The following is a 15,176-nucleotide window of genomic DNA, read 5'->3' as shown; positions in this document are numbered from 1 at the left end:
AGTTTTAGAGTGACATCTGATAAATGTCATGGTAAAAGATTGATTACTATAGAAATGTAATTTCATCTCTTGATAAACCTGGAGTGCTGATAGAAGTCTACAGGATTTTGCACTAATTTTAGAGCCTTGTCTGGTTAACAAAACTTCTTGAAAGCATGAAGGACTTCTAAGACGATTTCTCACAATAAACCCTGACAAACGTAAGCCTAAGCAGAAAGAGTAATCTATGTCGTAATGGTAATGCTTTTATCTAGGAGAAGTAAAAGTGACAAGCATGCTCTCTCACTTCACTTTTTCCCTTTCTTTGGGGCCAAAAAAATTTAATTTAGTAAACAAGTAAATAATAAAGTAAAACACGTGGCTAAAATTGGCAGTGTTGTAAAGAAAAATCATGGTTTTAATGAAAGTGTTTGTTCCTGAGTGCCGTTCTTACACTATTTCACTGCTGGTCTTTATGGAGAAACACTTTAGCATTTAGCATTTAGTCCACATACACCCACCTCTTAAGGTTGTCTTATTAACAAACCAAAACGAGGGCAATGTGGTGGCACGGCACACACTGGTCTAACTTAGCGCCAGATCTCACACCATCTTTAATGACGACTCGTGGATCAGGAAATGAACAGCACAGGAAATGCTGAGCCCCACATGCCCTGCTGGGTCCTGCTATGCAAGCCTGTCCTATTACTATACTATATCAAGTACGCATGGCAGCCTGGTCACTGTGACGCACTCAGGTAAAAAGAAAACACAGCCTGCACTTGTGAAAATGCACATGTAGACACAGTGGAACACGTTGGAATGCACCAACGCTGATGGCACTTTCAGTGCTCAGAGAGCCTTGCTTAACAGCCTTCTGTGTTCAAGTCTTCATTATAGTCCTGATCGTGTGTTGCCAATGGGACTGCAATGGGGAGTCTGTCAGTAAAGACTACGGGACAACAACCTGCAGCGAAATAGTGCCACCTGCTGGCATAGAGCATAACCTCTCTCTGTTCTACACGCGCTTGTGACAAGCTAACGGACTTTAAATCAATGGCCCTAAAGAAGGATGGTAGGACTGAAAGGAGCGACGCAACGCTTGCTCTGTAACTCGGACAGCTGTAATGCTTCAGCATGCTAACGTAGTCAGGAAGTACTCCAGAAACAACATGTTTTAGTTGAAGAAATGGGACATAATCCCATACTTAAAAGCACACCAAGAACCACTGTGAAATACTACACCACACCATCCAGTGTGCTCCTGTGTTTCCTAATCTGTGGTGTCTGTGTAAGAGGTTGGACAATGGGTGGATATGCAGGGGTTTGACTCATGGTGATGTGATGCAATTTGGCTCATAGAGATGTGTATCAATGCAATTTCTCAGTTAAATGTGACAGAATGTAGACATAGTGTCTTTCAGTGACAACTTGACAGCAACATCACTGCTCACACTACATTTGTTACATTTACATTTATGTATTTAGCAGGTACCTTCAGCAACGATGATTTGTAAGTGAGGAAAACAGCACATTAAATAAGTGACGACACATGCAGGGCGGAAGCGGGATTCAAACCTATAACCCCAAAGGTGATACAGCACTTTAATCACTTTAACACAACATTAATCAGAGACCACTGGAGGATGAGTAACCTGTTTCCCTACCTGAAGGGGCGTTTAGAAACAGCAGATCCTAAAAAAATCTTGAGAGCTGTTTCTGCTGCTCTTGTCATTTTCTACACCAGATGGCAAAATTGTACTGTCTGGCACTTGATAATACTGAGAAATATTCTGAGAGAACGTTTCTATCATAACTTGGTAACATGCTGCACTATTATGTGAAAAATTGAGTGAAAGACAGAATAATTGCTGTGAAATGTGACAAGATAATCCAAATCAAGAGGTATGATATTGCTATCCATCCTTCCATCCATCCATCCATTTTCTGTCGCGTATCTGGGGTCGGGTCGCAGGGGCACCAGTCTAGGCAGTGATGCCCAGACCTCCCTCTCACATGCCAATGCCAGCCTTTATTTATTTGTATCTTTTCAAGGCTACATCCTATTAATACACTGAAACAGAGGTTTAAATCATATCTCAGGAGGTGTAGAATTTTACACAGTCACCAGTCAACTGGTAGCCAGACAGTAAGAGTTCAAATAAGCAGTAACTGTTGAGGGATGGACTTTGCTGAGGGCCTTCTTGTAGAAGCAGCTGCCATGGATATCTTACAGGCCACGAAGATGAAAGAGATACAAAAGTTCTTAGAAACACCTTTGGGTGGTCACCAGTTCAAATCCTGGGGCTGACTGTCAGGATTGGTCGCAGTCCTGTGTATGTTCCCTGTTTGGCCAGCAGGTGTCGCTGGCCATCCCAGGTACTCGTCCCCTAATATGTTCCCATCGTCCCCAGGCCGCCGTGTGGCTTAGTAGCCTAAGCAGGCAGCTCTGTCATCCAGGCTCTCTTTTTTTGTTGTGTTATGTTTACTTTTTCAACATTATGGTTCATGGTTTATTTTTGTATTAGTTATGTACTGGCATTTTTCTGCTTCCTTGTTTTGCTCCTTGGTCTGGTATGCAGTTTTGCTCAATTACCTTTGTTATCCTAGTCTCCCTTGGTGTTTAATATCCTTTATCTGTTAATTTCCCTCATTTGTGCTTGTTAGTAGTGATTAGCCAAATGAAGCTTCATGAACCATTTGCTGTATCTTTGCCCTGCCGCTGTTCTATGATTATCTGATGAAAAATGCAGGAAGTCCATATGACTCTTGGTATCCCGTGGTCTTCACAGCAGCCAGACAGTGCCTGGATAAGGCTGTCACTTCCAATTGATCTGGTGACGCAATGACGTTGCTGAGGGATGGTGCTGAGGTCAAGGACAGCTTTTAAAGTTGGCTGAGATGCGAGAAAATGTACAACAATCCACAAGATAAGAACAGTTCAAAACCTTAGCGAAACAAAAAGAACAAAATGAACATGAATCAATTCTTTATGTCATACAAAGGTGAAATATGAGTTTTAAATTTTAATGATAAGTATGATGTATGTAGAGGAATATGTGTGTGCATATATGCATGCACAGGCATGCATATAGATGAATGTTGATGTGTTCATATATACTCGCACTCTTTAGCTTGATAATCAAACAGGAAGTGTTATCTGCTCAAAGCTGCGCCTGCATAAACAGTCTTGAGTCTGTTTACTTCCTTTTTCAGCAAGGACAGAAAAACTGCCTCCACAACCCAAACGCAGACTAGCACACACAGAATCCCACACAAACTGTAGTCCTACTGGTCATTATGCTGCTGACACACTGACTGGGCCAGTGCTTACACTTACTGGTTTTAGCCAACATCAAGAATAAAGCTGAGTAACTCTACTCCCCAGTACTCCCTGAGTAATGTACTCCTAATTCTCAGTGGTGAGTTAAGAACCATCAGGCTGAAAGCTGATCTTGGATTGTAAAGTTTTGCTTAATGTTAGAAGGATGTTTCGGCATTAAGACACATTCTCACCATAAGGATGGGACACGTGAGGTAGAATAGGTCCAGATACTCGGTCCAGTTTGCAGTGAAATGCATGGTTCTAACTGCAAGACTGTGGAACAGGGGACAAAAGTATGGAGAGACAAGACATTAAACAGTAATCTAAAAATATCCATAGTGCTCATTTAGCAGTAAAGTCACAGGTACTGCAAAGAATTTTAGTTTTTCATTAGATATTCTGACAAACGCTGTTCCTTTCAGTTGTTCATATGTTTTGATCTGAACTGCTAGTTCTACTGTCCTATTCCTAGTGAAAGTAGTTGATCAAATACATCAAAAGTATGAGTAAAATGTGTTGCTCATGAGAAAGTGAAGATAGGCATATTTATAAAAGGGGTGAAAAGAATAAATAATAAAATGGGCGACGGTTATGTTATTACCAAATAATTGCTTCTCTTTACGAATGTATCAAGAGGTTTCTTAGCCCACCAAGTCTCTGTCAAACAGGGGAAGCAAATGAAAAACAAATCATACAAAATATGTGGTGAAAATTGTGACATACACAGGACATAACGCTGCCAGATATAAAAGCTACATTTCTGTAAAAAAACTCTAATGATACATAATAATACATATCAATGATGCTTGTTTTTTTGGTTTTGCTGCAGGATGGTGTCTTCAGCAGCAGAAGACTAAATGGATGATTGTGTTAAAACCACTGCATGCATTGTGTGAAAAAGAGAAGAGTGAAGTGAACCAGCAAAAATCTACTGCTGTTTCCTGAGGGCCCCATGGGGGATGACATGTGACACAGTAAGCACTTCTGGCATGGCATACCATACAATTATGGTATCTGACATGGCACGCAGCACAGTAAGATCATCTAGCTGGGCATGCAGCACAGTAAGATCATCTGACATAGAATGCAGGACAGTAAGATCATCTGACATGGCATGCAGCACAGTAAGATCATCTGACATGGCATGCAGCACAGTAAGATCATCTGACATGGCACGCAGCACAGTAAGATCATCTGACATGGCACGCAGCACAGTAAGATCATCTAGCTGGGCATGCAGCACAGTTAGATCATCTGACATGGCACGCAGCACAGTTAGATCATCTAGCTGGGCATGCAGCACAGTTAGACAGGGGCGCCGTAAGGGGGAGGAAAGCTAGGACGATTCCAAGGGCCCCTGGGTGACAGGGGCCCTAAAAAATTAGGAAAATAACTGGATTGGTTTGGACTGGGGGGCCTAATATGATATGCTTTCATGGGGCCCAAAATCTCTAGCAACGCCCCTGCAGTTAGATCATCTGACATGGCATGCAGCACAGTAAGATCATCTAGCTGGGCATGCAGCACAGTAAGATCATCTGACATAGAATGCAGGACAGTAAGATCATCTGACATGGCATGCAGCACAGTAAGATCATCTAGCTGGGCATGCAGCACAGTTAGATCATCTGACAAGCCATGCAGCATACTAAAATCATCTGACATGGCATGCAGCACAGTAAGATCATCTGACATGGCATGCAGCACAGTAAGATCATCTGACATAGAATGCAGGACAGTAAGATCATCTGACTGGGCATGCAGCAAAGTAAGATCATCTAGTTGGGCATGCAGCACAGGTAGATCATCTGACATGGCATGCAGCACAGGTAGTTCATCTGACATGGCATGCAGGACAGTATGATCATCTAGCTGAGCATGCAGCACAGTAAGATCATCTAGTTGGGCATGCAGCACAGTTAGATCATCTGACATGGCATGCAGCACAGGTAGTTCATCTGACATGGCATGCAGCACAGTTAGATCATCTGACATGGCATGCAGCACAGTAAGATCATCTAGTTGGGCATGCAGCACAGGTAGATCATCTGACATGGCGTGCAGCACAGTTAGATCATCTGACATGGCATGCAGCACAGTTAGATCATCTGACATGGCATGCAGCACAGGTAGTTCATCTGACATGGCATGCAGCACAGTAAGATCATCTGACATGGTATGCAGCACAGTTAGATCATCTGACATGGCATGCAGCACAGTAAGATCATCTGACATGGCATGCAGCACAGTTAGATCATCTGACATGGCATGCAGCACAGTAAGATCATCTGACATGGCACACACATTCTAACAAGCAAAATCATTTCATTTGGGTGTAATAACATTAACATAATTCCATATCTCTGCATGCATAAACAAAGCATGACCCATAGTGTTGTGTTCTGAAAGTAACTATATGTAAGAGATACAAGTACAGTAAACTGCTGAAATAAACCCTCTAGATCACATCTCTGCGATGCTGAGTAAACTGCTCCAGACTTTCAACACTTTCAGCAAAGGAAGAAATATTCTGTCCATCTGATATTCCTCCAAAACAGCTTTTCACCGGCAGCCTCGTTCTGGTGTGGGATCAAATGATCCCATTAGCTGTCCATGGGGGTTTTTAGCTGGGATTACTGCTTATTGGCTGCAGGAAACAACTAAAGTCAAAGGCAAAGCTGCAGAAACCTGAAGACGTAGGAGAGGCAAGGCCCAGTTAGGTCACCTTGGTCGCAAGGGTGGCTTCACCACTACCGTTACTCATCTTGACACCTTCCTATTTTTAGTATTACACCATACTCCATATTTTCAGAAGTGCACACTTGCTTGTATCGCTCATCTAGCTAAAGCATGTCAGTAAACAAAAGGAGCATGGACTGAAGCATCTAGGTATGTCTGTTGCTAGTTTCTGACTTAATAGTTCAAAAACATGTAACCCTGCACCCAAATTAAATGCAGTCTGCTTACACCAGGGTCTCCAACTCCGAGCCTGGAGAGCTACGGTCCAGTAGGTTTTCTATCCTACCTGGCTTCCGATGAGCCACACTAGTTCTCAGGTAAATACCAGGAGCAGGTGTGGCTCATCAGAAGCCAAGTGGGACAGAAAACCTACTGGATAGTAGCTCTCCAGGCCCAGAGTTGGAGACCCTGGCTTACACAGTGTAACACAAACAGACCTGTATTCCTCAGCAGGATGCAGACAAAACTGTAAATGCTAACGATTCTGTTTACCTTAATTTGTGAGTCTTTTTCCAGCCAAAGGAGAGGATTTACATCAATTTATTTACCAGATGCTTTTATCCAAAGTGACAAACAGTTGAGAAAGCAGGGTCAGACAGTCCCTGGAACAATTGGGGCTAAGGGCCTTGCTCAAGGGCCCAATGGTGAAATCACTCTGCTGATCCTGGGATTTGACACACTGACTGTGTAAGTACCTGATACAGGTGTGCTGGGAGAAGAAAACACCTGCTGTCACGTCCCGATTGTTCCGAGCCTCGTGTGTGCCTCGCCCCCTCGTTTGCCTCGTGTCTAATCCCCGTGTCTTCAGCTGTCTGTAGTTGTGTTGATTATTTTGGTGTATTTAAGTCTGTGTCTATGTGGCTCTCGGTCAGCCCAGTCACTGACATCGTTCTGTGCTTCTAAGTGTGTTGCTCCTGAATAAACCCCGTGTTCACCTGACTCCCGTGGCTGCCTCCCCGCTCCGAACCCCCTACGTGACACCTGCTGCTGTGGGCCCTGATACTCCACTTTGGGCTAATGTGCTTTCAGATCTCTTCACGTCTTTGGTTCTCCTTGGTGTTGAATATGCCTAGCAAGACTCATCTCACCTCAACATGAAACATAAGTGACAAGCCCCTCCCGTTGTGTTAAAGTACGTCACAGCACAGAGCTAAACTGCAGTAATCCAGTTATTCAGTCTGTCTGCTGCGGTGACTCATGGATTTGAGCGACAAAGGCCAGGACCGACTTCAGCTTTTAATTGTCGGGTGGGACACAGGATTATCTAGGAGCTTTTTGGTCTTTTTTTTTTGGGGGGGGGGGGGTGGGGAGGTTACCAGTGGATCAATTTGCAGACCCATGCTAATAACTTTGACCATTTTATTAATCCGAAGGCAGAATGGGTGGGTTCGACTTATAGCAGGAGGCCTGATCTTATGATTGGGTGGGTCTGAGCCAGGCCCCCACATGGAGCACAAGGCGGCCAGGACATCTGTCTGCTATCATTTGTGATTCAGCAGGTAAAAACGATGCAGACATTGTAGATGGTCCTTGTTCCTAAAGGCACAAACACTGGGCTAGGAATCAGCGAGACACACGCATTTCAACCAATTCACAAGCTCACACGCCACACCTCGTGGTTTTCGCTGAGAAGTATGGAGTAAAACCCACTGAGGTATTATGTGGAACTAGTGGACGATGCGCAGTCATAATGATCGAGTGGAGTTTTCGGCGCAGTTCATAGCTGTTCCGAGTTAATATTGACTTACCAGCCAATCAGAAATTAGCATTTGTTGTTTCCAAATTCAAAATTAAATTACATGTGATCCCGCCGCAAGCACGTTATTACATAGATGCGCACACACAGGGAATGCAGAAAAGGTGGAAGTGAAAGAGCAAGATGAGTTGGTGAGCGGGGCTCTCAAGTCGCACGCAGTCGCCGTACTGCTCCGCCCCTAACAGATGTAATCTCACTCTAAACCTTTGAGGAAGCTTGAGAGCCGTGGATCGTAAAAATACACGGTTTACCTTAACAGCATCTTTGATGCTATCAGTGTTTACACATTGTTACACTTTGTTGTTTTTTGCAAAGTGGATATTCTGCGTAAAAAAACAAAGGGGGCTCAGAGCGGAGAAATGTCGCTGAACGCAACTGTCCGTCAACGCTTCCGTAAACACTGTCACGGCAATTTATAGTGTTGTACATATAAATAATAATAATAATAATTATTATTATTATTATTATTATAGGACAGCGGGTGGAGCACAGGTTCACGTCGGACGCACGCAGAGTTTGACGGCTTGACACAATCCTCTCCTATAAGGTGGTTCATTCTTAAACGAGGACTCCTAAAATGATACTTATACACTTCTCGTGTGCATCCTTCTGACGTAACTCTATGATATAAATACAAAAACACAGTTACTGAAATCATTGCTTTTATTATTGTATTTCTATAGATATTTTTGTTGTTATTTTTAATCATGCTTATTTTCATTTATATTTTCATATTAGTCTTCTTTGTATTAATTTTTTTTTCCTATGAGCAAAGTGTGTCACTGCACACCTGCACGGTTTACATGGGAATCATTTTTATTCTGCTTTACTGACAACAAAACAAGTGTGACGAAGGGAACTTTGAACTTGAGCAGCATTTCCCGATTTTGCTAAGCAGCCCTGGCTGAGCCCTGCGTACGTAGAAGGCGGCGTTCTGATTGGCGGCCACGGCTGCCCGTCAGACCCCCCCCCACCAAGGCGCCTCAGGGACAGGGACAGTGACAGGGACAGCACCGGAGCGGCGGGAATCCCTCGGGCATCCCGGAGAGGTACAGTACTAGGGAGGTAAACTGACAGCTGGGTCACAGAGTATCACTATAAGCAAATAATCATTGCTGACCCAATCATGTTTGTTTTTTATTGTTTTTATTTGTGGAGACTATAATGTACATAACAAAGCTTAGTGAAGATGCGTTGATTGAGCTAGGCTTCTTGAATAAATAACAAGTTTCCTCAGCTTTTGGGTCCTGAGCAGAATTTATGAAGAAAATCAAGGACAGACGTGCCAGGTGCTACCCGATATCTATGAAAATCGATAGGCGTGACTTCGTGTCATGGATTTTCAGGAGAAACGTCGCAAAACGCACGAGGAGCAAGCCTGCGAGAGACGGGGACACTTACTGTAGGAGGGGGATAGGACCCGGGGACAGAGGCGCGTGCATAAGGAAGCGAAAGTGCCTGCGGACTTTATGTTGTCTGCAATGCAAGAGGGCTGGCCACTTTGTTCCTCCCTGGGGAGGGGAGCAAACGCCTTCTCAAAGTATTAGATATTTAAATATTATCTAATATTAATATAACGGAAGAGTGTTGCAGCTTCCCCAGGATAAAGATTATGGCGTTATAATGCGCATTTGTTATGAAATCCACTGGTATATGACTAACTACGTGTATGAGAGCAAAAAAGGCAACGCAAAAGGATAAGGTTTGCACTTGTGTTTGTGTTTCTTCGTGTCACCATGGCAGAAGACAGTTTCATGCCGCGGACAGATAAACTTGAAAACATTGGCTTCGGCGTGCTTAGCTGGGAGCAAGTGCAGCGTCTGGACGGTATTCTGGCGGAGACGATCCCCATCCACGGTCGGGGCAACTTCCCCACCCTGGAGATGAAGCCGCGACAAATTGTTAAAGTGGTGAGAAGCCGGATGGAGGAGAAGCGGATTAACGTCCGAGAGGTTCGCCTGAACGGCTCAGCGGCCAGCCACGTACTCCACGAGGACAGTGGACTGGGTTACAAGGACCTTGACCTCATATTCTGCGCTGATCTGAAGGGTGAAAGGGAGTTTGAAATCGTTAAGAATCTTGTTTTGGATTGCCTGTTGGATTTTTTACCTGAAGGTGTCAACAAGGAGAAGATTACATCATTAACCTTAAAGGTATGTATATATACATGCAATGCATGCAAATATCTATCTATCTATCTATCTATCTATCTATCTATCTATCTATCTATCTATCTGTCTGTCTGTCTGTCTGTCTGTCTGTCTGTCTGTATGTATGTCCATCTGTCTAATTTAAAATAGTGTTTTACATTATTGCAAAAGTTTTACTGCACTGTACTGTTGTTGTCAAATTCTTGTTTTTTCCTGTAAAGAGGATTACTGTAATCCATTTAAAATCAGAGCCACTTTTCAAAAGCATTTACTGGAGTATACCGCTCCTGTGCAGCTCTGGTAACTACATGTTGAAGCAAATTACTGAGAGGTCAAATTACACAGATAAGAATATAAGACAGAGGTGTTTCACTTTCACCCACTCCTTTACAGCTCCTTGGAGTTAATTTTTGTCTCTTAGCTCCACTTCAATGTTTACCTAAAGAAGAAATTGATTAGATGATGCTGTCTAAACTAATTAAATGGTGGGTGAGGGTCTAGTTGTTTAATTCAAGGTTTCCTTGTTAGAGAATAAGCTCAATCAGATGGATTCATTTGTGCATGAAGCCAATGCATATACTGTATTGGCAACGGTGACTTTAATATAAGTGATGTGTGTTTGTTTCTATAGGAGGCATATGTGCAGAAGATGGTGAAGGTGTGCAATCATTCCGACTGCTGGAGTCTCATCTCGCTCTCTAACAACAGAGGCAAAAACGTGGAGCTGAAGTTTGTGGATTCCCTCCGCCGGCAGTTTGAATTCAGCGTGGACTCCTTCCAAATCAAGCTGGACTCCCTGCTGCTCTTTCACGAGTGCTCAGAGAACCCCATGTCCGAGACCTTTCACCCGACCATCATTGGCGAGAGCGTGTATGGAGACTTCCGGGAGGCCCTGGACCACCTGCGCCACAAGATCATCTGCACACGCAACCCAGAGGAGATCCGAGGGGGCGGCCTGCTGAAATACTGCCACCTGCTGGTGAGGGGCTTCCGCGCGGCCTCCGAGGCGGCGATGAAGTCGCTGCAGCGCTACATGTGCTCGCGCTTCTTCATTGACTTCTCTGACATCGGCGAGCAGCGCCGCAAGCTGGAGTCCTACTTGCAGAACCACTTCGTCGGCCTGGAGGAGCGGAAGTATGACTACCTGGTGACGCTGCACGGCGTGGTGAACGAGAGTACGGTGTGCCTGATGGGACACGAGAGGCGGCAGATCCTCAGCCTCATCAACATGCTGGCGGTGCACGTCCTGGCTGAGCAGAATGCCATCCCCAACGTGGCCAACGTCACCTGCTACTACCAGCCTGCACCCTACGTGTCCGATGGCAACTTCAGCAACTACTACATTGCCCAGGTTCAGCCTGTGTTTGCCTGCCACCAGCACACCTACCCCTACTGGCTGCTCTGCAACTGAGCGAGACACTTCTACAGATGAGTGAAGAGGAACAGCAGATGAGCTGAGCCTTCAAGGCTTGACGGGACTCTTCTGTCTGCAAGATCCCAGCTTGTACAAACTCTGGAAGTGTTTGCGTTCGCTGGGAGCAAGGCAGGAAGACTGGGAATGTTGTGTCCCAATAAGCCCGTATCCAAAACTTCTTCATGGTGACCAGATAAAGAGCTACTTTGTAGAGGATGACTGATGGCCCTGCTGGAGAACTGAGCCAAGGAGGCTCTGAATGCTTGAGGGATCCGTGGAAGAGATGAAATGATTTTTATTTTGGTTGCTACTGTATATAAATGGAAACTATTTTGTTGTCAGGATTTTTACATTCCAATAGTCATAGTAAGAAAAGAAATATAGTTACAGAAAGAACATCAGAGTCAAAAAGTTTTATTGGAATTTATTGTAGAGATTGTTAGGTGCTTTTGTTTTGTCATCAATAGGGCAGAATTAAAATGATTCCCATGTACAAACCAAAGACTATTTCTAGGTATCCAGTGTTTTTAATGAAAAGAAAATAATACTTCTTGTGCCTAACATCTGTTAGACTTTGAGGAACATTGAGGAATTGGACCAGCTTCAGTCATTCCTTGTCTATATTTGTGAGCTGTGGGAGCAGGAAGTATCATTCGATTGGTCTCCATTCACCAGAGCTCATCTTCCCATCTCACAATGTCCCAAGCAAATGGAGTGAATGTGAACATCCCGTCATGAAGCTCTGATGATGTGAATTTCTTCCTAAATCCTCATCCCTGTGCTTTGCTAATGGCACAGCCTGCAGCACCACTGTGTTCCGATTCATCCAGTTTACCTCATCAACAGGATGTGTCTGGCCTTTCGCTCCTGAGGTGTTGCTTCATCTCTGAAGGAGCCATCCTTCCTGCAGTGAACACCGTAAGGCCTGGGGAGGTCAAGCTTCCTGGATCGGAGGGGTTTATGAAGAGCTCAAGCAGGTGGAGTCGGCTACCCATTGAGATTATCCTACCTGTGTCACCTTCAAAAGCTGAGCATTTATACCAGAGTGAATGTTAGATCAACAGAGAGTCTAATTAGGGCTCAACCATTATAAATTGTGCCCAAATAATCATGTCTGTTAAACTGGTCATGAGATAATGGACTGTAGGACTAATGGGCAGAAGTTCAACTGATGAGAGAGTAGGACTCACTGGACTCACATTTGCAGAAGTGGTGTCTCCAGTGTGGAGGCTGTAAGTTCCATGTAAGGCAGTCCTGAGGAGATAGAGGAAGTGCAGTGTCATCTGTGCTTTCAGAACGTTCTCTGTTAGCATATGACCTTAATAAATGCTATGACTTTGGTCTTCTGTGGTTTCTGCTGCTTCTTTCACCATCATGTCAGTTTGTAGGTTCCTGTTGATCTTCACACAAAAAAGATATGGGCTGTCCTAACACCTAACCCTGAAGTGGGTTTTATTTTCTCAGATACTGTACCAGTGACTAAAAGGGCTTGCGTGTTTGTTTGTTTTTTTCTCTTTTTTATAACTTACAAACAGGTGTTTGTATATCCTTTATAAAGACTGTTTCTGTAAATAGTTGTTCAAACATTTCATTTCATGTCAGGTTTATGGGTGAACACATCTTATATCTGTTGTTTGACATGCAATCCCTTTATATTAACATGATTATGTATGTTTTAAAAATGCCGTTTCCAAAAGGTTTTTACATCATTTTATTAAAACTTATGTTGCAAGTGGAAATCTTATATTGAGTGCTGTGTGATTCTGTCTATGGTATCTGCTGGCTGTTCCACAGTATAAACTAACTTCGTATGCTATGGTGAGAACTGTTAAGGTGGGTGATGTATAGTTTAAACAAGCAAGCTGTGTGGAGTATATCCATCCATACATTCAACCACTCATCCATCTATCCATCCATCCATTCAACCACTCATCCATCTATCCATCCATCCATTCAACCACTCATCCATCTATCCATCCATCCATTCAACCACTCATCCATCCATGCATCCATTCAACTACTCATCCATCCATACATCCTTCCATTCAACTACTCATCCATCCATACATCCTTCCATTCAACCAATCATCCATCCATGCATCCATTCAACCACTCATCCATCCATCCATCCATCCATGCATCCATTCAACCACTCATCCATCCATACATCCTTCCATTCAACCACTCATCCATCCATACATCCATCCATTCAACCACTCATCCATCCATCCATGCATCCATTCAACCACTCATCCATCCATACATCCTTCCATTCAACCACTCAACCACTCATCCATCCATCCATTCAACCACTCATCCATCCATCCATCCATCCATCCATCCATCCCAGCACCTTCCAGAGGGCAGTTTCTTATATCCATCAGAAAGTGTGTGAGCAGGATTAGTCATATATTCATACATACCAAAGAAATATTTAAAGCTATATATCTGGGTAGTAAGTGTATATTTAACATAAACACTATTTATCATAATAGAGTATGCAAATGAACAGTAACAATAAAAACAAGCAAGAATTTCTTCAGTTCCGCAAAAAGTGAGTGATATTTGTTGGGTTTCAAAATTGCCCATAGGTGTGAGTGACTGGTGTGTGAGTGTGCCCTGCCATAGGTGTGAGTGACTGGTGTGACTGGTGTGTGAGTGTGCCCTACCATAGGTGTGAGTGACTGGTGTGACTGGTGTGTGAGTGTGTGAAACACATCTGTTCACAGACAATGTACTTATTACCATTTACTAATAAGCAGATGTTTTACCCAAAATAACGTACATTTGTGAAAAATGATCAGAATGATCAGGATTTAAGGGCCTAATTCAAGAGGCCAACTACTGTATGCGATCCATATGCTGACCTTGGAATTTGAGCCGCTGATCTGTCAGTCATAAGCACAGCATCCTAACGTAGTGAGCTACACAAGCCAAGAAGAAATGGCGTCACTGGAGGGCTCTTATATGTCTGTAATGATACAGATATCAGGGGCGATAAGTTACAGGTCAATGACACCCACCGCTTCTCCTGCTTGCACACGGTGGGGGTCGGCCGGTGAGACAGACGCTCGGCTTGGTTAAAGCTCTCAGCTTTGTCCGCATCTCCACCAAAGCCTGACCTGATCCCACTTTAGCCTTAGCTCCCGGCTTCCATGACATTTGCCGTCCTCATTTCCATTCGGAATATTTTCCAGATGAACAGTTTATACGATCACTGAAGCGCACATTCCTGTTGGGCCCAAAAGCTTCTGCTGGTTAGCCCTGTGATTCCAGTCTTGTGATGCAGGAGTCCCCAGACCTCTGCTTTGATTTATGGTGCGGCCGTGCAAGTTGTAGGGGACGGGACAGACTTTCCAGGGGAAAACAGTAAACAGAGAGAACGTGGCTAGCGTTTTCCACAAGAGAATTTTTATGAAGTGAGGCCTAGAGAGTGATGCCAAGAATAATAATGAAAGCCCCCACCTTAACAAAACATTTTAGGGGTTTTTAGTAAGGGGTTCTGAATAGGAGGTCTACTGGCCAGGGAACTGCAGATTTGTGCTTAGGGATTTAAAAAATTTACCTTTGAAAGGGGTCAGAGGTTGGCAGTATATGGACCATCACTATATGAGAGAGATGGTATGAACATAACTATGCTTACCAATGTTAAACAGCGGAATCGCCACACGATGAACTGTGTGATGCTGTCTTAGGGGTCACTGTGCGTCATGCTCAGCCCTCTTGCACACACTCATTCGCTCTCCCTCACTCTTGTGCACTTACTCCCTATTTTAAGAGGGCTTGTTTATGCACCCTATTAATTTTATGGTT

General features: G+C 43.9%; 1 protein-coding gene and 1 long non-coding RNA gene across 4 annotated transcripts; one reads left to right on the top strand and one right to left on the bottom strand.

The window, feature by feature from the left end:
* Window positions 1–1,640: 1,640 nt before the first annotated feature.
* Window positions 1,641–9,271, bottom strand: LOC111851572 (uncharacterized). Its single transcript, XR_002840048.2, has 4 exons — window positions 9,201–9,271; window positions 3,906–3,961; window positions 3,496–3,577; window positions 1,641–2,927 (listed from the first exon to the last, which is right to left on the bottom strand). It is a non-coding gene; the product is annotated as an uncharacterized lncRNA (long non-coding RNA).
* LOC111851571 (terminal nucleotidyltransferase 5A-like) lies at window positions 6,611–13,107 on the top strand. 3 transcript variants are annotated; one of them, XM_072702799.1, is made up of 3 exons: window positions 6,611–6,730; window positions 9,543–9,952; window positions 10,581–13,107. In XM_072702799.1, exons 2-3 carry the CDS (start codon window positions 9,554–9,556, stop codon window positions 11,358–11,360), a joined length of 1,179 nt encoding a protein of 392 aa, XP_072558900.1. In that variant the 5' UTR covers window positions 6,611–6,730; window positions 9,543–9,553; the 3' UTR covers window positions 11,361–13,107. The 3 variants fall into 3 exon arrangements, with proteins under 3 accessions (XP_072558900.1, XP_023682379.2, XP_023682378.2); XM_023826611.2 differs by lacking the exon at window positions 6,611–6,730 and adding an exon at window positions 8,691–8,848; XM_023826610.2 differs by lacking the exon at window positions 6,611–6,730 and having other exon boundaries at window positions 8,871–9,952.
* The last annotated feature ends 2,069 nt before the right edge of the window (window positions 13,108–15,176 follow it).

Source organism: Paramormyrops kingsleyae, chromosome 19 (assembly GCF_048594095.1).
Source record: "Paramormyrops kingsleyae isolate MSU_618 chromosome 19, PKINGS_0.4, whole genome shotgun sequence".
Taxonomy (NCBI): Eukaryota; Metazoa; Chordata; class Actinopteri; order Osteoglossiformes; family Mormyridae; genus Paramormyrops; species Paramormyrops kingsleyae.
The sequence above is the reverse complement of the archived record's forward strand: the minus strand, read 5'-3'. Positions and strand labels throughout refer to the sequence as shown.